Genomic DNA, 20,718 nt, shown 5'->3' with positions numbered 1-20,718 from the left:
CATGAGGCCGACTCACAGAGATGTCAGTTTGGAAGGCGGATCCATACAATACAACAGAATAACGACACAGATCAAGCCGCGACGAGCGCGTGCAGGGCATAGATCTCCTTGCGGACCTTGTAGTAGATGTCCGAGATGGAGCCCTCGAGCTCGACACGTCCACGCCCGGTCTTCCTGACCGCGACCGAGTCCTCCAGAGCGTCTGCACTCGCGCCTTTCTTCGCTGCTGCGCCACAGATGAGGACACCCTCACCGACAAGCTCGGCCTGTACCCCGACCTGAGCGAGGCGAGCCTTCAGTGAGGTGAGCTTGAGTTCGCCAATCATTGTAGACTGTGGTAGAGGCTGCTTCGGTCGTGACCCTAGCATGCGAACTTGCACGGGTTGCAAGCTGGCGGCTTGTGTCTGCAAGGAGGCCGATGATGCCGGTTGGAGCACCGGAATCATGGACGTCGCAAGGCTAGCGATCCGACCTGCCACGTAGCCCACCTCGTTGTCCTCGAACTATTCCCGTTGGTCAGATCGGTTGACGGAGCAGATGAGACGGGCACTCACCCTAGACATCTTGATCGAAGCTAGCAGTTCGTCGCTGAGCGATATCGAGAAGCTGTTGGTCTGCTGGCCAATCTGGACGGTTTCGCCTTGAGCTGGGGCATATATCTCCTTCGTCATAGCCCGAATGTTTGCACAGCTCTCAATGAGAGCATCTGTTGCAGCTTGGGGTGCATGAATGAGAATCTAAACATGATTATTGAGTCATGTCTCATAGACGTCGCTCTTCAGTACGTACCATCTTCCGAGGATTGACTTGGGGGACGATCGTTTTCACGGCACGTCCATCGTTGAGACCCTCCAGGTCGACGAAGAACAAGCGACAGGCGAGCTGCACCTCCGCAATCGACGTCACGAACTTTGAAGGTGGTTCCTGTGGTGCTTTCTGTGAGGCACGTCAGTATCGCACCTTGCGCTAAAGAGAAGGAGAAGGACGCGCGCTTACCTTAGCCTCTTCCTCCTCCTTCCGCCGCCGCGCATCCTTCGTTTCTTCGTCCTCCGCGTCCTCTTCGAGCACCTTGCCCTTCCGCAGCCACGTACCGACATCCACCGTCTCGCCATACTCATCCACCTTCCGCTTCTTCTCCACGTATGGGAACATACGGAAGCGCTGCGTCTGGCCGTCGGCGCTCTTGAAGAACGAAGTCGCCTTCGCGACGTTGCCCTTCAGGTAGATGTCGAACGATATTCGCGTCGCGCCCTCGTCCGCTTCGTTGCCGAGCACCCAGTCGGTCCCGTCTCCCCCGCCGCCCTCGCCTCTTTTGCGCTTGGTTCCAGACCGAGTTGTTGCGTTAGGACCTTGGCGGGAGCGCTTGAGGTCGTCCGTCGCGTCCATGAGATCCTCGCCCAGCTCGCGCTCCACCTCATCCTCTTCGTCGTCATCGGATTCATCCTCATCGTCGCTATCCGAGTCACTCTGGCCCTCGTCTGCTTCTAGCATGCGTTGCGTGCGTGCGAGCGCAGCCTGATGAGCTGCCTCTTTCTCCTTAACCGCGCGTTCTTTCGCAAGGAACTCCTCGAGCTCGTCGCCTTGGAGAGGCACTTTCTTGTGAATCTGGGGCGACCCATTAGATATGATATGCACGACATTCATTGTGGTTAAAATCGTACCTCGAGACGCAGTACGCCGTCCATCATGATGTTGTTCCCGATCTTGCCGCGGTCCCACTTCGCTTCCTCACGCTGGGAGTTATTCCACTTGTCGAAGAGGATTCTCCCGAGCGTTCCTGGCTCGCTCCTTCCAGTCAACAGCACGACGTTGTCGGGTATCTCAGCGAAGTGAGCAAAGAGGCTACGAGATGGACCGTGCGAGAGAGTGGCTGGGACTGCTAGTATCAGCTTGGGATCTTTGGTGGAGTATGTGCTCATCAGTGCCTGAGGACTAGAAAAGAACTCCAAGTGTCTGCGGAGAGTGGTCAACAAACGTCCACAATATTAAAGATGAGAAACTCACCGGAAGCGTAGAGCAAATGCGCCTAGAGCCTCTTCGTCGTTGTCCTCGTCTCGTCTCCGTCGGTCCCTGCCGTGGTTGGTGCCGTCTTCACCGACGTCCTCTTTGCTGATAGTGCCGCCAAGCCACTCCATCATACTCCGGACGAATGTTAACATCTCCCGGCCTGTTCGCGAGAGCAGGCAGATCGGATACTTCAGTCGAGAGTAGTTCCAGTGCTGGTCGAGCAGAACTAGGAGCTCGAGTACCCTGGTACTTGAGTCACAAGGCAGCAGCAACGAGTTGCGGGAAGAGAGGGTAGCGGTGACGCAATCTATTGACCGGGTATTAGCTACAAACTGTACAGGCCCTGCAGTATATCTTTTACCTAGCAAGGCGGAATCTCTGTCTTTCCTCCGTGCAGTAGTCACATTGGCACGTTCAGCGTCAGTAATGAGAAGATCCGGACGTGCCAGGCTCTCGAAGACTCCCCCAGTCGAGCCTTGGCGGATGAGAACGGTGCCGTCAAGATGTCTTTCTCGCATGTGGTTCATATCAACAGCATAGAGAATCGTCCCTGCTGAAGGGGAGCGAATTTTCCAGATTGTGCCACCCAGAGTATGGCCAGCGTTGAACGGGATGATGGTCAAGCCCTGGCATTTTCCTTGAGAGCAAGTTAGATACGCGAAAGAGCGAGGTTCAGTCCTGATTTAAGGGTACCTTGAAGATGACACGGTTGGGAGTACCGCAAGACGTTCACAGAGTCAAATGCATCGTGAACTTGCTGCACAGTAGCGACGTATCTGTGCTTCACAGCACGTGAGGAGGGGGAGGGTGTCGGAGAAGAGGCTGGGGGAGTTGCGTTATTTGGGGATGGGGAGACTGAACCTTCTGGTGCAAGGCTTTCCTCGGAGGGAGGTGCGATGTCCTCCACCGGTTGCTCGTCACGGATGGCCTCGACGTCTTCGGTCGCAGCAGTTTTCGCCATAGCCTGGATGGGGAGCGTCGTGTACGCAGGCGCGGTAAGACCCCAGTGCGAGTACGCGTAAGGGTAGAGACCCGAGTGAGACAGGTCGCCATGTGAGAGCAGAACAAGGTCAACGGAGGGGGCACATCTACACCATACTGTAAGTTGAAAGCAACTCATAGTTCTAGACGTTACGCACTCCTTCAAAGCATCACAGTACTTTGTCCATGATAGGACGTCATCTCCCTCCTCGGAAGACGGTTCAGGACACCAGTCCGGAGACCCGCAGTCCAGTAGAATCCGGACGTCGTCGACCTGCAGCAAGTATGCCAAAGGAACTGTACGGACCGTGCCAGCTGCACCCGACAGAGGAGTAAATGTGATCATAGCTAGCCGTTATTAGTATGCAGTATCAGGCGCAAGCTAGCACATTCCAGTCACAGAGGTTCAGAAGACTCTCAAGAGGTTGTAGCGGTCGCAAGCGAAAGCCTGGGGCTCGGCTTTGTCCGAAGAACGCGCCTGCAGCTGCCTGCACGTGAGCCGGAGGACTGTTTGTACTTGTTGAATTCTAAAGCTCTTGCCAAACACGACCAAACGGGTGTGCATTAAGTAAGTACTATCATCCATGGATCTCAATCCAAGGACAACACCCATTTTGCGAAATTGCTGCCGAAATATTCCTAGCTTCTCATGAAAAAATGGAACCCTGTAAGCTCACAGCGAGGTCAATATCAGTCGTCCCGTCCTCTCTCGGAGTCTTGACCGAATAGACAACTTCCCAAAGGTAGGCTCGACTGTGTTAGATTCTGTAATCTCATACTAAGTACAATTCTACGCACGTCTACTTAACACTAGTATTTTCCAGTGATACAACCTGCAAGAGTCATCCCCAACGACATCCCCTACTTCCCCTCGCTACGTCGACTTCCCCGAGTCCTCCTTCAAACTCACGATACGGTTCAGCACCAGATAGTCGCCATCGCGCCGCCCGGCCTCCACACTCTCCGCCTCTTCCAAGCTCGCGAGATTCGAGTCCTTGTCGACCGAGAAGTACGCCACGCGCAGACCTTGGAAGCGGATGCACTCCTTACCGACGAGCTGCTCGCTTGTAGCTTTCGGCGTGTCATCGTGCTCATGGGTAGGCGCCCCCTTGACGACGGGCCCGGACGCCTCGGCAGTGGCCTTGAGCGCCGCGTTCGTACGTTGCGTGCTCTCCGCCTTCGCGTCCGCAAACGCCTTCTTCGCCAGCCGCCAGAACCCGACCTCGACCATCGCGCCCTTGACGATCTCGAGGCTGTCCGGGTTGATGTCTGCCAAGAAGTCGGGCACGGCCGCGGCGGGGTTCTCGCTCTTGAAGAGCTGGTGGAAGATGCGCGTCTCGTCGACGACCACTGGGCTGCCAGATGCGCGGTGCTCCGCGACCCATTGGACGTACGCCTTGGGCTTCTTCGGCGCTCCCTCGTTCTCCGCTCGACAGATGACCTCGATGACCTTGCCGGCGGCGTCTGTCTTGTGCGAGACATAGGTGATGGGCCAGGGGGCTTGGAAGAGACCGACGGTCTTCCCGGGCGCGAGACGGAAGTAGTCCTTGGAGTCCTCCAGCCGGAAGTCGTCCTCGTCGATATAGATGGTACGAGTCAGAGGAACCTTTGAAGAGCCCAGTTCCGGCACCTTCGAGTGCAAAGGCTTCTCCAGCCAAAGGAGGAAGTCCTCAGGGAGGTTCTCGATGGTGACTTTGAGGGGGCGGAGCACCATGAGGAGACGAGGGACGACGTCTTCAAGGTATTGCCTGATAGTTTGTTCGAAGCGCACTGCTTGTATATTCGTTGCCGATGTGGAGACACCGAGAGTGCTGACGAAAGAGAGGATGGCGCCGGGGGGTACACCACGCCGACGGAGAGCGATCAAGGTGTACATGCGCGGGTCGTCCCAATCACGAACATGGCCCTCCTTCACGAGCTGGAGAATCTTTCGTTTCGACATGATAGTTCCGGTGACGTTCAGACGGCCGTATTCTGATTGACGGGGTTTGTAGACCTCGAGTGCGTCGCAAAGCCATTCGTACGACTCGCGCGAGGCGATAAACTCTGTTGTGCACAACGAATGTCTACAAGGAGAGCAGGTTAGCACGTTGTGGACCGAAGGAGGTGGTACTGGACGTACGTGATGTTCTCGAAGCTATCGCACAGACAGTGAGTGAAGTCGTATGTTGGGTAGATCCGCCATTTCGCTCCCGTCCTGTGATGTGGGGAGTTGAGCACACGGTAGGCGACCAAATCCCACATCATCGTGTTGCCGGACTCGAGGTCCTGCTTCATCCGCAAAATTGCCTCTCCGGGCTTGTAAGTGCCGTCCTTCATCTTCTCGAACTCCGCCAGAGACTCCTCGATGGGTCTTGTCCTGTGGGCGCATGCTTTCCGGGGTCCTCGCTCCTCACCTCCTCGGTTAGCGAAGATCTCCTCCGCTGCAAGCGGTTAGTATACCTATTCATTGGTGCGTTTACAAGGCACTCACCGGTACAGTGGCAGATATATCCCTTATCTCTCCGAATCAATTCCACCGCCAACTCGTAGAGCTGGTCGAAGTAGTCGCTGGAATACGTGATCTTCCATGGCTCATATCCCAACCAGCGGACAGTCTCCAGGATACTCTCGAAATATCGGCCCTCCTCAGCCTCCGGATTTGTGTCGTCGAACCGCAGATAGCAGTGACCGCCGTGGTAAGCCGCGTATCCGAAGTTCACGAAGATAGCCTTCGAGTGCCCAATATGCAGGTAGCCATTGGGTTCTGGCGGGAAACGAGTGTGGACGATGCCTTTCGTCGCCGCCAGGTGCTGCTCCCTGAGATGGGGATGGATTTGCGGGTTACCGCCCACCTTGTGCAGGTGTCCGAGGAAGCCTTCTTGGAAGACTGAACGGGACGAGGATGCGGCAGCTTGCTCATCCGATGCGGTAGGCTTTGCGGCGGCAGCCTTCTTAAGTTCCTACTCTCAGAGTGATCAGCGCACGGTCAACAGGATGTGAGCAGGTTTAGACTCACCTTGCCCTTGGGTTTGGCCGCCTCCTTCGCGCCGAACTTCTCCAAGAACGCAGCTTCGACCGCGTTCTTTAGCTCCAGGGGGCTTGCCCAACGAAGGTCGGTGCTCTTCAGGCCGCCAATCGCTTGGCCAAGGTTGTTCCACCCCGCGAGCGCACTTGATGCAACGTACTCCTTCACCCGGGTGGCCAACTCGTCTGCAGTGATGCTGAAGCCTATGATATTATAGTTTCAATGACGAGATTTACCAAAGCCTCCGCAGAATGCAATCACATACCGACGCCACATGCCTGGTCAAATTCGGCATCGTTCACAGGAGCGGGGTGCGCATCGAGGTATTTCGCAGCCTCTGTAGAACGTGTAAGCCATTGTAAGCGCGCTCTATCAATCCACGGACTCACCAGAGACCTGGTCCGTCGTCTTCAGCCTACCGTCCAAGATCGCGTCCACCGCGTAGCTCCGCTCCGCCTCCCCGAGCTTGCTGCCCGGGACGGCGAGCGCGGCGAGCAGCACCGCCTGCTTGTCGTCGAGCTGCTTGTGCACGAGATCATGCGACTCGATGATCGTGCGCAGGGTGCTCGCGGCCTTGGGGTTCTTCGCCGCCTCTGCGGCCTTTGCCTGGGTGAGACCGATCTTCTTGAAGAGCTCGACGAGCTCCGCCGTTTCGGGCGCGTCTGCCTTCGGCGCCATGCTCTGTGTTCGGGTGTTCTGTGACTGGGGTGGTGCTCCTGAGTGGTACGGGAGACAAGATGGGTCGAGACGGTCGTAGTCGTGTGCAAGAGGTGGTCTTGACTCTTGCGGTGCTTTTGGGACTTGACTCGGACGCAGCTTTGAGTTACATCGATCGTAGATCTCACTTCGGATCTCCGCATATTCTGGATCATCATATGGGCGCTCCGAGCTGTGCTGTGAGCGCTGGGCGCTCAGCGTGTGCAGGCCTTACAGTTTCCTATGGTAGCGGAGGTTTGACCGTAGCCGAGACGAAGTGCACATTTCCGCAAGGGAACAAGGAAACAAGTGATATACACGCCGACATTTTCACAGCTCCTACTGATTGGTACAGGTCTGAGATAGGGATATAAGTGGCCGCAGTGCTCGTACTCCTTCCGAACATGTCAACAGTGTACGCGGCTCGGTAGGTGATAGCAATACATATAAAGACCGAGAAGACTGAGGTTGTGCTATTTCAGCTAAGAGTCGAGGGCGGCAACATCTCATTGCGGGCGGGGGATTCCGCCGTGTCCGCGACCATTCAGGCCTCTTCCATCTTGACCCACATGCCGCCCTGAATGAGGGAGTATTGGTGAGCTCGTGCGTGCATGGCTTATAAGAGGCAGGACTCACAAAGGAGTACAAGGTGAGGTGCGATTTCGGGAAGATCTGCTCCTTGCCCTTGCGCCCCGGCGCATCCTTCCACTCGGAAGGCGGGAGGGTGTCCGGCGGTTGCGCGGCGAGGTCGAGCGACACAGAGGAGAAGTTTTGCAGCAGACGGATGATGAAGAACGACATCTCGTTGTATGCGAACTGATGGTTTGATGTCTGTCAGTATTGGCTCTGGAAGGAACACGAAGTAAGAACGAACCTGTTGCCCGAGACAGATGCGCGGACCGCCGTTAAACGGGAGGAAGATGAAGGGGTTTGGAACGAGGTACTTCCCGACGCGCTCGTCCAAGAACCGGCTGGGGTCAAAGTCTGCGGCTAAACGCGTAGCATACGGCATTAGGGCCATGCACCAGCGGTGGGTCATTCATAATTTACCAGTCGGGCCCCAGTACTTCGGGTCGCGATGCATGTTGAAGATGGAGTAGGAGATCCTGTGCGGGTGTTCAAAATAGTTATCGTCGCAGGTTGCATCAACACGTACGGTGTCCCGGGAGGGATGTAGACGGGTTTTCCCAGAGGGTCAGGGTTCGGCAGGATGCCCTCCTTGATCGAGTACCTAGAGCAAGTATAAGGAACGAGACAATAAAGGTAACAGCACTCGCAGCGTACCGGATATTGAACGGGCTGTATGTAGTCGATTGCATCAAGTGTCAATATGTGCATTGCTTACAAGAGGAAACGACTTACACAGAGGGATAAAGGCGGAGAGTTTCTAGGGAAGATTGAGTCGGCATGAAATTCACCTCCACGCTGTGCACTTACCGTTGAGGAAGGCGCGGAGGTACTTCATGTTGCGGATATCATCATACGTTGGCCGACGCGTCAAGCCAACGTGTTCGATAATTTCGTCACGTAGGCGCTTGAAGATATCTGGATGCTGGCACAAGAGGTAAACACCGAAAGTGAGAGCAGCGGCCGTCTGCAAAAGTAAGGGAGACGTCAGTCATGTCCTACAGTGCGCCAGCATATAGTGTCACGTACGGTATCCCTTCCTGCAAGCAGAATGTTCAGCGTCTCGTCATGAAGGATAGCGGGGTCTGGAAAGTGATGGTCAACAGAGCGCTGCAAGTCGGAAACGCGAAGGTGGCGCACCTGAGGTCTGCTTAACCAGCTGGTCGAGGAGGGTTTCGTCTTCCTGGCTCTCCTTGTCATCGAGAACATGCTCTTCCTTGAGGCGCTGCTCCTTCTTCCGCAAGGCATCCTTCAGTATAGGCTCGATGAACCCATCTACAATCTCCATATACTCGTCGGTGGAGGTCCTGAAGATCTCCTTCAGCGGCCAAACCCAGCCCAACCGGGGGCGCTCGGCCACGATCTGCTGCACCTTTCCGAACGCGTATGCAAAGCGCTCAGAAGAAGACAGCTCCTTCATTTCGGTGTAGGGGATGAGTCCGCGGGGGTAGGGAAGCGAAGAGTTCAGGCTATGCACACAAGATCCGAAGAGGAACTCTGTGGCAGAGTCGAGCGTGAATCTGGAAATAAGGTCCTGGAAGTCGAGGGCGACGCCGGACCGCATGCGCTCCTTGATTTTGTTTATGGCGGTTTCTTGAGAGAACCGTGGCATGAGATATAGAATAACAGTGGTTCTTTTGGAACTGACCGGCATGACGGTCAAACAACTCGAAGTGGCTGATCCTTTCCCGGCTGAAGAAGGGACGTGACATGGATCGGTGGAATCTACGACACGATGAGCAAAACTCAAAATGCATATTATTAAATGCTACTGACTTCCACAAGTCGCCTAAGTAACATTGGCTAATCAGATTGACGACATCATATATGCAGCAGTTGCTCGACGTACCATCAGCGTTGAAGACACCCGTCCCAAACAACGAGTTAGTGATCTCATGAAATACCTCGCCTAGCGTGGAAGATGTGTGAGCATAACCTACGTTTGGTCGCCTAAGTGTGCCCGTACCTTTCTCGTAATTGGCGAAGTCAGTCGCTAGTATCGTCTAGTGGGGGTCACAGCACGTTATCACATTAGAACGTATCGCCGTCGCGGGCAGTATACGTACCTTTACGACGTTGGGGTCCGTCGTGCCATAAGACAGGTCCCAGAAGATCGTGTACTGGAACAGCGAGCCACATCTCTCGGCCCCCATGTCAAACATATCCGCTGCGTAGGGCGTCTATAAATATATACCGTCACTCCCCAGTTGTGATAGGATACTCACAGGGGTATCCTGTGATAAAGGCTTCGAGTATGCCCCGCAGAACGTCCTTGTTGCCGAACTCGTCGCCATTAAGTTCCGTAGGCATGACCGCGCCCAGAGCAGCAGCCCGAAGACGGAAGCCGCGGAACTTGCGCCAGACATGTAGAGAGTACAGCAGCGGCCCGCTCAGTATCGCGGTGACGACCCAGAACCAAGCAGGCAGATCTACATCAGATGTGGCCGACAAGACACGCTTGGTGCAGTAGACGGCCAACGGAGGGGCGCAACACACGAGAATGTAGCGGATGAGAAACGGGATCCCCGGCGACAGCTTCATGGTGGTTTGTGAGGAGATACGGCTACTGCGAGAGAGAGTTCAGCGTGGGTTTAAGAGGCGCAGCAGACTTAGACCTGCCTTGCAGACCCCGGATTTCTTCACCAATGGGAGGTGGACGTCAATGGAGAGTTGCATATGATTGTTCGGTGGGGAAGTTCACGGGGTCTATATTCGGAGGTCAAGCGACCCTGCTGCCAACTGCAGCCGAGCGCCCTCGCTGGTGACATGTGGGTGGGTAAATATCATCGCAGCTTCCAATCCAGCAAACCTTCGTCTCCTGTAGCCTCTATGGCATCTGACTGTGATGAAAGAACTACTCTGAAGAGATTTGGGAAACGAGTAGATGCTCAGGCGAGTGGGCTCAGCATGGAGCGAGGCTGCCACTAGAGGCGCGGCAAAAACACAGTGCACGTCGTTGGGCTGAGATTCCGATCGTGGCGTAGGCCTATACGAGCGCCTATGCGGGGGTGGCGTACCTTCTTCCTCCCCTCCAAGCTGACCAGTATCTTCATCCTGACTGGAGCTCGCAACTCGCACTGGACAACTGTTAGATGAGCGAAGGATATCTGCGACTCAATCTGGTAGCTGCTGCGAGCCTCTTAGTGCAATTGTGAGTAGCAAAAGATTTCGGAAACGAACCTTGCCACAACGCCATGCGTCAAAACCTTGTTCGCCATGCTGTACTGCTCAAGCATGCAGTCGAGCCGATGGACACTGGGCGACGATAAATGCTGGTATGCTGAGCAGACGATGTTCATGTGATGACGAGGGTGACGTAGCAAGTAAGAATGGACGTTGGCTCAAGTCTCCCACCTCAGCCAATTCGAATTCCCATCGTCGTAAGTTCTTAACGTCAACTAGGGCTGCGAATCAAACCCTCCGGTGAGTCGACAACACCCTGCACAGTGATCTTGCTCTATATAAGGGAGATATGCTAACATCACTCACGTCTTGACCTTCCTACATGATCCTGAGACTCGCAGCCCTCGGCCTCCGGCGAATGAGGCTTGTCAAGGGCACGCAGGAGATCGCCGTGCGTATGCCCGAAGCCCGAGGCTGTGACGGATAAGTAAGCTTTGCCTCGCACACTGACCAGGCAAAACCTCTGATGAGGAAGCTCCTGCGGCCCAGTACACAGGCGGCGCACGGGTGTTTTGGCTAAGTAGACTGGTCGCCGGACGGCTAAGCACTTCAAATAAGCTCGGCCGACGCCTTGCGTTCACACTACGTGCGCGTCTCAGGTGCACCATTGACCTGCTACCTCCTGCCCTTCTTAGATCTGTCCTTAACCGCTCACCCTAGGTCTCGTCGTTGGCACTGGGATGGGATACCTGCCCCAGGAGATCGTGGACTACATCGTCAACCACCTTGCTTCAGGCGAGACCACCTCGAACACCGATCTCGCCAATGCGGCCCTCATCAGTCGCGCATGGCGTGTTCCAAGCCAGAGCCAGCTCCACCGCTCTCAACTGTTCTTCCCGCCCCCCAAGCGCCTCCTGTCGCGCATGGCGTGGTTTCAGGCCTCCGATGGACAACGGCTCGTGCCATATGTCAAAGACGTCCAGTTCTGGCGCCTCGATGCCGACAGCAAACAGTTCTGCACGTACTGGAAGTCCGTCTTGGGCACGTTTACCCGCGCGCAAGATGTGAGCATCCAGTTCCACAACGCCGCGCTGCACTGGCAGCCATTGTTGGGGCCACCGCCAGCGCCCCTTCCCTCCTTCCCCTCTGTCACTACGCTGCGACTGTCGAACGTCGCGTTCGCAACATGCCACAACTTGCTGGCGCTCATCAGCACCCTTCCGAACCTCACGTCCCTACACATGGACCATGAAAACTGGGCATGTGGCTCACTCATGGGGCAGGGCCTGGTGGACGATTTAGGTGATGTTCAACGGTATCACTTCACGATCTTCCCAACTAACTCTTCTTCCAGGCCAGCCACTACAGTTCAAGGCCCTCTGCAACGGAGAGGCCTGCGCGCCCATCCACCTCAAGCACCTCGTCATCGACTGCACGGACGGGCTCGACCTCCTCGAGTGTGCTGTACGCCACGTCGACCTCAGCGCGCTCCTCTCCCTCAACGTCGCGCTCCCCGCGGACCCGAAGAGCTCTGGGGCGGGCATAGCTCCGCTCCTCATGGGCGTGCCCACCGCGTCCAAGCCAGACTTCCCGCACCAGGAGGCGCAGGTGCGCGCCCTCTTATGTGGCATGGACGTGCTCGAGACTGCTGTGTTTCGCGTGCCCGCGGATGTAGCCTGTGAGTGCTGTCCCCGTCCGTCCCCCTACGAATCAATAGGTATGCGGCCCTCACCAAAATCACGCACAGGCAACCCGATCATCCCCCAGCACACACCCCGCCTGCGCCACTTTGCGATCCACTATCTCCGGCTGGACCTGTTCACGCCGAGCGCCGTGCGCCCGACGTTCTCCTGCGTCTCGCGCGCGCTTGCGCAGCTCGTAGCTCCGGCCCTCGCAACCGTCAACATCACGCTCTGTCTGTCCGCGCTCGCACAGCTTGACTACCTGCCCTGGGCGGAAATCGACGGCATATTGTCTGACGCGGACGCGTCCCCCGCGCTGAGAGAGTGCGCCTTCAATGTTGCGTATGTTAACAGAGGAGGGGAGCTGGAGAAGCCGTGTAGGGTGGCTGCGATGGCGAGAGTGCGCGCTGTGATTAGGGAGAAGCTGCCGATGTTGGTAGCAAGAGGAGTGGTGGGCGTGCATGAGGCGGAAGACTTTGTGGTATAACGATTAATGCGACACATGCATATGGAACCGCCGACCGCGTCGGAGGCCGAGTGTGACCGGAATATACATGCGGCAGGTATGGTATATTTACTGTACTATAAATCTCGATAACAACAAGTAGTCCCTAGAGCACAGCGACTGAGAGCGAGTGTCTGTATCGACGAGAAGTCCCAAAAGTAAAAGTCAAATCACAACATGGTACATGCAGCGAGCAGGACGGCGGCGAGCGCGCCCAGGCTCACGACGGAGGAGCGCGATGCGCCACCCGTGTGGCTCGCAGCGGCACTGCCTGACGGCGACGCGCCGCCCGCGGTGGAGTTCGGAGAGGTGTTCGCGGGCTTCGAGATGGTCGGGACGCCCCCGAGGAAGACGACGGCGAGGCCGGGACCCGGGACCTGGATCGTACAGCCGCCCGCGCACGAGGTCGTCTTGTCCGGCACGCTGCTAGAGAACGTCGCGTCGACGGCGACGCCATCTCCGACGCCCGCATACGTCTTCCCACCCCACGCGATGTTCGTCTTCTCGTTCACGGACGGCGCTGTGAGGTACCGGATAGTGATGTCGGTGTTGTTCGAAGGCACGAGCGATGCGTCGATAGTGTAGTCCGACATGGCGCCCGACGCGTTCGCGAAATTAAACATGACGAGGCTATGGACAGTCGGGGCGGACCCGTCGTAGATCGCGTACCCCGCCGCGGTCGCCTTCGTGTCCTTGATCGAATTCGCGAGGTTCAGATCGACGACACGGCTCCCGTTCGCAGCCTGCAGCGCCTCCGCGACGGGCAGCATCCCGTAGAAGCTCGGGTTCGTCGTCCACGCGCCCGCGCCGCCCGCGACCGCGTCGGGCGGGTCGAACAGGTTGTACGTGACACCGCGCTCCCGTGTGTGCAGGTACGCGCCCGCGTAGCCGGTCAGCGCCATCTGCAGCGCGTAGTCGACCTCCCAGAGCGATGCCGCGAATGTGTCCGAGATGCCGGGTACACCGCCGCACGACGCAGAGCTAAACTCGTCCATGAGCACTGGCTTGCGATTCGGGCTGCCCGCGATGTAGTCCAGGCCGTTCTGCTGCCACTGTGCGAGGCCGACGGCGTTCGCGTGCGAGGTATAGTAGTCGATGCCGTACTGCGGCTTGCCCTGGCAGTTGTTCTGCGGGTAGTGCTGCAGGGTGATGTACTTCAGCCGGTCGGCGTACTTGTCGAGCCAGCCGGACTGCAGGACGGATGCCAGGTCCTAAGGTGGCGGCAGGTACCCGTCAGTTAATTATGTGTGCGTGAGAAACGATCGCACTAACCCAAAAACAACAGATGGTCGGCCCCGCAATTTTGTCCTGGGAGAGTACGTCTCCCTTTGGCGTGTCCTGGAGGGCTCCAAACACGGTTGCGTAATCCTGCACAGCGTTAGTGAGTGTGGGAACCGGCGACGGGACAGCCAAGGATACATACACCGATGTAGTCGTTTGTGGTGTAGTTTTGCAGGTTCGGCCTGTTCCCGTGTGCGGTGTACAAATCGGGCTCCTGCACGGCTGTAAGTACAGGCAGCGGCGGCTTGGACAGAGCACATGCGCACATTTCCCAATAGGAAGGCATCAAGGTCGTCACCCAGGGCGGTTTCGGCATCGCCGGCAAGAAGTGGGATGTTCGTGCTGTTCGGTGTCCGCAAACTCAGACCTTAACGGGTGAACGGTAAGTTCATTGGTAATCCAGGTCTATGTTTGAGACGGCTCACCGATGAGGAATTGGGCGCCGCCAACGGCGGTGCTGACGCCCTTCATCACATCAAACAGCTGAGGGCCGTAGTTCACCGGTTGGTCGTTCGAGTTCGCGTTGGGATCCGTGAACTCGATGATGTCGGGCTGGCTAGGGACATAGGTCGAGCTGTCCATCGAGTTGCCCCCAAGCCGCAGGCGCACGGGCTTCCCGGACCCACGGGTCTGGAGCGCGGAGAGGTAGCTCACGACCGGCTGGGGTATCTGGTCGGTCGAGTTGCCAAAGTAGTAGTTGATGAAGGAGAGCTCGAGCGAGACGCCCATGAAGTTCGAGTAGACGACATTGGCGTTTGCGGGAGGCGGGGAGGCGGGAGAAGCGACCGCGACGGCGGCGTGGGCGGTCTGGATATAGAGCGGGGCGATCAAGCAGAGCAAAGCAGCAAACGGACGCGAGAAGGTAATCGAGCGAGCCATGGAAGGCGAGACAAGGAAAAGAGCGGCGCGCGACGAACGCAACGGGGGCGAGAGAGGGGGGGCACGAAGACGGCGAGGACGATAGACTTTATCCGACCCGTCCGGAGCTGGTGGGGTATATAACGAACAAGCGCAGGTGCAGGTGCATCCAATGCGGCGGGCATCTCTGGCCGGACGACGAGTTCGTCGGATACGGCAGATGGCTGTCCATTACGGGGCCAGGTTCCTCGTCGAAGCAGCACCGGAGCCAGGGGACGAGCGCAAGGCAGCTGGCGTATGAGCGCTACCAAGCGGTCGGCAATACAACACCCTCGCGCTCGCCGTAAAGCGCTCCAGGCCGGAATGAGTCTGGCTAGGGGCTAACGCGGTTGATGGAGGCACTGGGATCATACCAGTGCGGTCGGGGCGTCCCCGGTCTGTGGACTCGCGTGAGTGGTGCATTCCGGACTTGGTCGGGATATTGACTGGCCACTTACCGTCGTGGCTTCTTCATTATGCTGCTGCATGTCGACGCTGCATTCGATGCGGCGTGCTCTTCGCACCTTCTGGCATGAGCCGCTGCGCTGGCACGAGTCTGCGCCAGATGGATGTGGTTGAACCTAACGTAGTGGCGCCCCTTATCAGACCTCAATCCGGCAGTGGCATCACTAGCGCTACGCCTTCAGATCCGCACAACACCGCCCGACCACTGGAACTTCTGAGGTCGACTCGCGATCACAAGGAGCCTAAACCCCCGCGGTGTAGATCCATGGCGAATTGTCTGTGCCAAGCTCAAGGCACCGGGAGGACATGGACCGCACATACCCTATAATTATCCCCCTGGGGCTATGTCATGAACAACTCCCATCAAAACTGCACACAACACGGGGAGATCGTAGCAATATGCACTTTGATCTGAGGCGCACTCTAGACCCCTAGTGCACTGTGATATATGTACAACGCTGACCGGAAACTGAAACACGTACATTCCAACATACAAATTCCGTATCCATCCACCCATCCTTCGCCGAACCGTCCGTTGCTATAACTCGACGAGCACTTGACCTACGAGATGAATGACCGCCCCAAGGCAGCAGCGGCGGACGCCATCGTCCTGACATCCCGGCGGCCATTCCCACCTTCACGCTGGGCGTCGGTCCCACTCGGCAAGGCACCGGGCATCCTCCCCGCGGGAGTAGAAGGCGTCGTGTCCCAGATGCGCGGCTGGCCGATGGAGCGCGCCTCGACGCGCGGCAGGCGACTGGCGTTCGTCTGCGGGCCAGGCGCGCTGTGGAACATCCGCGGGAAGCCGAAGGCCGGGGCCGCATCGGACTTGAGCGCGGAGTCTTTATCCTTGTCCAGCTGCTCGCGGAGTGTCTTGACCGTGCGCAGGAGGACGTCCTTGAAATCGGGCTTGTCGCCCTCCCAACCGGCCAGGAGCACGAGCGAGGAAACGCTGGAAAGAGTGGTCAGGTGTCTGTAAGGCGCAGCGTTGCAAGACAGTCGTGGGACGTACAAGGCCTCCTTCAGGTACGCGAAGCTGAAGCCAGTGGTCTTCGACGCGACGTCTTTGACCAGGCTGTCAGGGAAGGAGATGTCCTTGTTGTTGTGCAGCTTGCCCTGCCAGTACTGAATGTAGAGCGTGCGCTCATCTTCGTCCGGGTCATCGAACAGGCTGAACACAGTCAAGGTTTAGCTACCGATAGCAAACAAGGATATATGCTTACTATTTGCGGTCGAACCGGCTGGGGCGGTTGTTGAGCGCAGGGTCGAGCCGGTCGAAGTGGTTCGTAGAGCCGATGATCAACAGGCCATCGTTGCCCTCCAGACCGTCAAGTTGGTTGAGGAAGAACGAACGGTTGCCGTCGTTGATGAGTGCATCCAGGTCCTCAAGGATGAGGATACAGGGCGCCATCTGCCTGGCCTTGTTGAAGACCTCCGACATCGAGCCTTCCTCGCCTCTCCAAGACCTGAACGACTTGACGTACAGCGGCGCGAAGCCCCGTGCATCGCAGTCCTTCATGACCGCCTTCATGCTGATGGTCTTCCCGTTACCTGCAGATGACGTGAGTGAATGTTGATGTGATGAGGCACGGAGACATACCAGGAGGACCGTACATGATCAGACCGCGCTGTGAGGTTGCACTGTTAGTAATGCACACCATCATAACAAGGGCATATATAGACCTTCCAGGGGATCGCCAGTGATTTGTAGAGGTCTTCGGAGTCAAAGAAGCCATATATGTCCTTCTTCAAGGCTGTCTTAAACTCTTCCTTGAGGATCACGTCGGCCCAGTTTGCTTTCTGCACCTCAGTCCAGAGACTGTTGCTCTTGTTCCAGAAGCCGTTGTCGAAGACGAGGATCTCCTGGTGCAGTTGATCCTGCCATGCGCCGGCGGCCAATAGCAGCAACCTCGCGGGTTCTTCCGAGCCTTTGTGGAGGACATAGTGGTGGGTCGTCGTGCCAAATCCAGCAGGGTACTGCGCGTTAAGCGTAAGCAGTGCAATTACTTGGAAGTGTAATTGCAAGCGTCACCTTGACGATGTACAAGAGGAAATCGTATTGCTATAGCATATAATGAGTGGCCCGTAAAACGTGTGGCGGTTGATCAGTTACTTACGTCCCATGCCAGGCGGAATGCTCCGTAAGAGATTTGATCAACGAGGACGCCGGGGACCGGGGAGAGATGCCTGGCCAGAGGTACGAAGAACACAGTCGTAATGAGGTCGGGGGCAGAGATAGGCTGAGCCATGGCCCCCGGGAACCCGAGGATGTTAATGTTTCCGTCATAAGCTCCTACGATGGAGTAGTCCGGGTAGAGCTTGCGCAGGTGTCGGGCACTGCGGTACTGTTAGGACGACCACAGCGGCCGGTGACTGTGGTACACACCCAAACTGCGAAGGCTCGGCGAACTTGGCTGAGGCTATAAAGACAAGGCCATGAACGGCCGCGTAGTGTACGAGAAACACGGTACCCACCCTGGTCTACCCAAGGGTCGTAGAAAGGATCTCCGGCTTGAGCATTGTGCTGCGCGCCACTGTCCTCCTCGAAGGTGACCTTGATGAACGCCTCTTCGAGGTCTTTGGGGCTCAAGGGTGGAGAAGGATCCATGGGCATGGGAAGGAACATGAAGGTTCAAAGCAAGACGAGCTGCTGGGTACACGGTACTTATCCAGACGTCCCGCAGCGTGAACGTAACCTTGTGGTCGGACGCGTACCCGTGTGACTGGAAGCGCCCACGGTGGACGCGCAGGCGCACGTGAGGGCAGACTCGGACTTGGCCGATGACGGCTCAGAAAGTGGAAAGGCTGGCACAAACTTCCTCTCCACCGACGACCATGTCCTCCTCCCGGACCATCTTCTCCGTCGCCGCCGTCACGGTCCTCGGCGGCCTCGTCGCCTACGCCGTCTACTTCGACTACAAGCGCCGGAATGACATCGAATTCCGCAAGAAATTGCGTACGTGGTCTTGTGTCCTGCCTTTGTACGCGTGTCGTCTCACTCACAGTCACGCCACAGGGAAGGAGAAGAAGAAGGTGACGAAGCAGACTCAGCAGGAGCAGGCTCAGGTGGAGGCCGAGTCTTCGGTCGGTGCCGCCGAGATCAAGGCGGCTCTGTTCAAAATCCGGGAGGAGGAGGTCCCCCCTACCCCGGACGAGAAGGAGACGTACTTCATCATGCAAGTCCAGGTTGGCGAGCAGCTGGCTCAGAAGGGTGCGTGTTTACGGAACACTTGCTCCCATCGCGTCGCAAACTTAAACTCGCCCGTTAGGTCCTGCCTTCTTCCTGCAGGCAGCGATGGCGTTCTTCCGTGCCCTTCGCGTGTACCCTTCCCCGGTGGAGCTTATTATGATGCTCCAGAGCACTCTTCCTGCCCCCCTCTTCAAGGTATGTTCAACCGTTCACTCGCCCGCGAGACGATCGCTGACTTGGCGCCACCTAGACATTTATGGAATTGGTTAACGCGGATGTGAGTGAACCTCATTCGGAGAAGAAGTTTGAGGATGCCAGCGCCGCCGACGAGGTGGAGACCAGCCCGACCCGGACGGGCCCTCCGTCGGAGACCTCGTCCCAAGAGTGGGACCAACTCACGGACCCGGGGAGCGTAGCAGCTCCTTGAGACAAGCTATCGATAGCACCGATCTATAATGCTGCTGCGCACTATCCCCCTCCCCCCTCTCTTGCTTTGCTTGTGCTCTGCCATCATCAGATTCTAATATACGCATTTCCCCCTCGTTCTATGTCCTCTGAGCGTAGACTGCGTCTCGTATCGAAGGTGAGCCCAGGTCTCGATGGGAGTAGCGCATTAGCTGAGCCGTGGGGGTGTCGTTCGATGATAGGTTACTATGATTACTTCCCGCCGAAGAGAATGAACGTGTCCGTGAAAGCTGGTGCTGGCGAGGGCAGCCAGACCATGAAGAAAATCCTGGTGGCGGAGAGGGACTTCGCCGAGGGCGAGGTCATCTACACGGTACATCGATACACTATGCTGCATGAGTTTCTGCTCATACTCTTGACACACAGGAAAAGCCCCTTATCGTTGCGCTTGATGCTGACCTCGAAGGTCAAGGCTCGCATTGCTCATACTGCTTCCGCACCATCCCGGAGGACGCAGCGGTCACCCCTACACACGACAAGCTCAACTCCGTATACTGCTCCAGGGACTGCCAACAACGCGCCGAGATTGGCTGGCAGAACATCCTCTTCGGCCTCGAGCCCGTCCTTCCCCCGGAGCTCGACAACGGCATGGGTGAAATCACGACCGAGCAACGGAACGCGGCACAGGGCCCGTACGTGGAATACATGAAGACCAAGGCCAAGCAAGCGAACCTCCTCGCCGCGCGCTTCGTCGCGAAGCAGATCGCGCACGAGACCATTAACCTGCTCCCGACCAAGACCGGCCCGATCGTGGAAGAGCTGCAGCAGATGGCAGATGGCAAGGACCTGTACCACGTCGGCGACCACATCGAGCGCTTGCGCTTCGTCGAGGGTAACTCATCCAGCGAGGAGGTCAAGCTGCTCGGCGCCGTGCTTGGGTCTGCGCTGCCTGGTCTTGAGCAGTCTGTGACGGAGGAGCGTCATGCGACTCTCGTTGGCAAGATGGGCTACAACGCGATTGGTGTCTGCATCGACGGCGGCCGCGATGGCAGGGTAAGCAACCTCATACACGATTTTCGTTAGGGACGCTCACCCGTATTCCAGCCTGTCGCCAGCGACCGTCCGGAAGAGCTCGAGAGGACACGCACCCCCCACGGCACCGCGCGTCAGTTCGGTAGCGCCATCTACCTGGTCTCTTCATACGTGAGTATCCCCAGCTTATCCACACATTCCACATACTCCAACTCACACGTCCTCTCCCACAGCTCGTGCACTCCTGCGACCCGAACACCCGCCCGACCTTCCCGAACGGCACGAACGAGCTCCACCTCGTCGCCACGCGGCCCATCGAGAAGGGCGACGAGCTTACGATGGCGTGGGTCGACGTGTCGACCGCCGAGGGCGAGGACGCGGGCATCGCGCGCCGCCGGCGCCGCATCGAGCTCGCGCGCGGCTGGCGCTTCAAGTGCGAGTGCGCGAAGTGCCTGCGCGAGGCGATGGACGAAGAGGAGCGCGAGAAGAACGCGGCGCACGACGCGACTCTTGGGGTCACTGGCGACGAGAGCAAGGTCGAGAGCGTTATGCGCCATGAAAAGCTGCCTGGGGCGGAGATGGGTCCCGACTAGAGCATCCTCTCGAGCTCCTTTGCATAGAGTCTCTTGACTACTTCGTTCCACGGCCGATGGGGTGCTCCCCTGCAGGCCACACGTACATGTACCAAAAAGTCTAGCTAGCTACTTAGATCTACATAGTCCACGCAAGTGATAATTGTCAACACACCGCTCCTTGTTTCGCGTTCGAGACTCCCTCTGTGTGCACCATTCAAACAAGCAATAAAAAGGTCCCCAAACGA

The 20,718-nt window shown here is 57.4% G+C and overlaps 7 protein-coding genes across 7 annotated transcripts; 2 read left to right on the top strand and 5 right to left on the bottom strand.

Annotated features, from left to right (window-relative positions):
• Positions 1 to 23: 23 nt before the first annotated feature.
• TRAVEDRAFT_162694 (uncharacterized protein) lies at positions 24 to 3,396 on the bottom strand. Its single transcript, XM_008037234.1, has 9 exons — positions 3,147 to 3,396; positions 2,701 to 3,095; positions 2,369 to 2,644; positions 2,005 to 2,314; positions 1,662 to 1,953; positions 997 to 1,605; positions 790 to 936; positions 555 to 737; positions 24 to 503 (listed from the first exon to the last, which is right to left on the bottom strand). Exons 1-9 carry the CDS (start codon positions 3,332 to 3,334, stop codon positions 72 to 74), a joined length of 2,832 nt encoding a protein of 943 aa, XP_008035425.1. The 5' UTR covers positions 3,335 to 3,396; the 3' UTR covers positions 24 to 71.
• Positions 3,397 to 3,735: 339 nt separating this feature from the next.
• On the bottom strand, positions 3,736 to 6,724 carry TRAVEDRAFT_143272 (glutaminyl-tRNA synthetase). Its single transcript, XM_008037233.1, has 6 exons — positions 6,385 to 6,724; positions 6,261 to 6,332; positions 5,987 to 6,198; positions 5,462 to 5,930; positions 5,111 to 5,411; positions 3,736 to 5,054 (listed from the first exon to the last, which is right to left on the bottom strand). The coding sequence occupies exons 1-6, from the start codon at positions 6,671 to 6,673 to the stop codon at positions 3,863 to 3,865; spliced, it is 2,535 nt and encodes an 844-aa protein (XP_008035424.1). The 5' UTR covers positions 6,674 to 6,724; the 3' UTR covers positions 3,736 to 3,862.
• Positions 6,725 to 7,012: 288 nt separating this feature from the next.
• TRAVEDRAFT_162686 (cytochrome P450 monooxygenase pc-3) lies at positions 7,013 to 9,965 on the bottom strand. Its single transcript, XM_008037232.1, has 17 exons — positions 9,938 to 9,965; positions 9,544 to 9,884; positions 9,385 to 9,485; positions 9,285 to 9,321; positions 9,168 to 9,227; positions 9,095 to 9,107; positions 8,967 to 9,043; positions 8,459 to 8,911; positions 8,348 to 8,403; positions 8,129 to 8,285; positions 8,054 to 8,078; positions 7,976 to 7,990; positions 7,848 to 7,922; positions 7,742 to 7,797; positions 7,566 to 7,681; positions 7,328 to 7,507; positions 7,013 to 7,268 (listed from the first exon to the last, which is right to left on the bottom strand). The coding sequence occupies exons 2-17, from the start codon at positions 9,857 to 9,859 to the stop codon at positions 7,236 to 7,238; spliced, it is 1,770 nt and encodes a 589-aa protein (XP_008035423.1). The 5' UTR covers positions 9,860 to 9,884; positions 9,938 to 9,965; the 3' UTR covers positions 7,013 to 7,235.
• An 858-nt stretch (positions 9,966 to 10,823) lies between these two features.
• On the top strand, positions 10,824 to 12,610 carry TRAVEDRAFT_18169 (uncharacterized protein; the record flags this gene model as incomplete). Its single annotated transcript, XM_008036529.1, has 4 exons — positions 10,824 to 10,896; positions 11,162 to 11,743; positions 11,796 to 12,119; positions 12,159 to 12,610. The coding sequence occupies 4 exons, from the start codon at positions 10,824 to 10,826 to the stop codon at positions 12,608 to 12,610; spliced, it is 1,431 nt and encodes a 476-aa protein (XP_008034720.1).
• On the bottom strand, positions 12,585 to 14,840 carry TRAVEDRAFT_27059 (glycoside hydrolase family 79 protein). Its single transcript, XM_008036604.1, has 5 exons — positions 14,335 to 14,840; positions 14,176 to 14,276; positions 14,052 to 14,123; positions 13,901 to 13,996; positions 12,585 to 13,839 (listed from the first exon to the last, which is right to left on the bottom strand). Exons 1-5 carry the CDS (start codon positions 14,786 to 14,788, stop codon positions 12,799 to 12,801), a joined length of 1,764 nt encoding a protein of 587 aa, XP_008034795.1. The 5' UTR covers positions 14,789 to 14,840; the 3' UTR covers positions 12,585 to 12,798.
• An 816-nt stretch (positions 14,841 to 15,656) lies between these two features.
• TRAVEDRAFT_69811 (P-loop containing nucleoside triphosphate hydrolase protein) lies at positions 15,657 to 17,971 on the bottom strand. Its single transcript, XM_008037231.1, has 9 exons — positions 17,747 to 17,971; positions 17,658 to 17,691; positions 17,389 to 17,608; positions 17,304 to 17,333; positions 16,955 to 17,248; positions 16,872 to 16,899; positions 16,495 to 16,822; positions 16,284 to 16,442; positions 15,657 to 16,223 (listed from the first exon to the last, which is right to left on the bottom strand). The coding sequence occupies exons 1-9, from the start codon at positions 17,895 to 17,897 to the stop codon at positions 15,833 to 15,835; spliced, it is 1,635 nt and encodes a 544-aa protein (XP_008035422.1). The 5' UTR covers positions 17,898 to 17,971; the 3' UTR covers positions 15,657 to 15,832.
• Positions 17,972 to 18,106: 135 nt separating this feature from the next.
• TRAVEDRAFT_18166 (MAS20-domain-containing protein) lies at positions 18,107 to 20,491 on the top strand (the record flags this gene model as incomplete). The annotated part of the gene is made up of 9 exons (XM_008036528.1): positions 18,107 to 18,227; positions 18,288 to 18,482; positions 18,541 to 18,656; positions 18,712 to 18,873; positions 19,026 to 19,044; positions 19,109 to 19,239; positions 19,293 to 19,919; positions 19,971 to 20,069; positions 20,132 to 20,491. 9 exons carry the CDS (start codon positions 18,107 to 18,109, stop codon positions 20,489 to 20,491), a joined length of 1,830 nt encoding a protein of 609 aa, XP_008034719.1.
• Positions 20,492 to 20,718: the final 227 nt, after the last annotated feature.

Source organism: Trametes versicolor (genome assembly GCF_000271585.1).
Source record: "Trametes versicolor FP-101664 SS1 unplaced genomic scaffold TRAVEscaffold_3, whole genome shotgun sequence".
In the NCBI taxonomy this organism is placed as follows: Eukaryota; Fungi; Basidiomycota; class Agaricomycetes; order Polyporales; family Polyporaceae; genus Trametes; species Trametes versicolor.
Note: the sequence above shows the minus strand (reverse complement) of the source record. Positions and strands in the feature narration are given on the sequence as shown.

What these genes read in the sequence shown, in the direction of transcription:
- TRAVEDRAFT_162694 (XM_008037234.1), bottom strand. Translation starts at nt 3,334, where the DNA reads ATGATCACATTTACTCCTCTGTCGGGTGCAGCTGGCACGGTCCGTACA. An exon ending in CAGAGATTCCGCCTTGCTAG is followed by an intron (nt 2,315 to 2,368) that starts GTAAAAGATATA and finishes CCCGGTCAATAG; the next exon opens with ATTGCGTCACCGCTACCCTC. An exon ending in ACGGCGTACTGCGTCTCGAG is followed by an intron (nt 1,606 to 1,661) that starts GTACGATTTTAA and finishes GGGTCGCCCCAG; the next exon opens with ATTCACAAGAAAGTGCCTCT.
- TRAVEDRAFT_143272 (XM_008037233.1), bottom strand. Translation starts at nt 6,673, where the DNA reads ATGGCGCCGAAGGCAGACGCGCCCGAAACGGCGGAGCTCGTCGAGCTC. An exon ending in TGACCAGGCATGTGGCGTCG is followed by an intron (nt 6,199 to 6,260) that starts GTATGTGATTGC and finishes ATAATATCATAG; the next exon opens with GCTTCAGCATCACTGCAGAC. An exon ending in GATAGCTTCGAGAACATCAC is followed by an intron (nt 5,055 to 5,110) that starts GTACGTCCAGTA and finishes CTCTCCTTGTAG; the next exon opens with ACATTCGTTGTGCACAACAG.
- TRAVEDRAFT_162686 (XM_008037232.1), bottom strand. Translation starts at nt 9,859, where the DNA reads ATGAAGCTGTCGCCGGGGATCCCGTTTCTCATCCGCTACATTCTCGTG. An exon ending in CTTCGCCAATTACGAGAAAG is followed by an intron (nt 9,228 to 9,284) that starts GTACGGGCACAC and finishes CTTCCACGCTAG; the next exon opens with GCGAGGTATTTCATGAGATC. An exon ending in TACATCCCTCCCGGGACACC is followed by an intron (nt 7,798 to 7,847) that starts GTACGTGTTGAT and finishes ACACCCGCACAG; the next exon opens with GATCTCCTACTCCATCTTCA.
- TRAVEDRAFT_27059 (XM_008036604.1), bottom strand. Translation starts at nt 14,788, where the DNA reads ATGGCTCGCTCGATTACCTTCTCGCGTCCGTTTGCTGCTTTGCTCTGC. An exon ending in CGGCGCCCAATTCCTCATCG is followed by an intron (nt 14,277 to 14,334) that starts GTGAGCCGTCTC and finishes TCACCCGTTAAG; the next exon opens with GTCTGAGTTTGCGGACACCG. An exon ending in ATGCCTTCCTATTGGGAAAT is followed by an intron (nt 14,124 to 14,175) that starts GTGCGCATGTGC and finishes ACAGCCGTGCAG; the next exon opens with GAGCCCGATTTGTACACCGC.
- TRAVEDRAFT_69811 (XM_008037231.1), bottom strand. Translation starts at nt 17,897, where the DNA reads ATGTTCCTTCCCATGCCCATGGATCCTTCTCCACCCTTGAGCCCCAAA. An exon ending in CGACCCTTGGGTAGACCAGG is followed by an intron (nt 17,692 to 17,746) that starts GTGGGTACCGTG and finishes TTGTCTTTATAG; the next exon opens with CCTCAGCCAAGTTCGCCGAG. An exon ending in GCGTACCTGAAGGAGGCCTT is followed by an intron (nt 16,224 to 16,283) that starts GTACGTCCCACG and finishes CACTCTTTCCAG; the next exon opens with CGTTTCCTCGCTCGTGCTCC.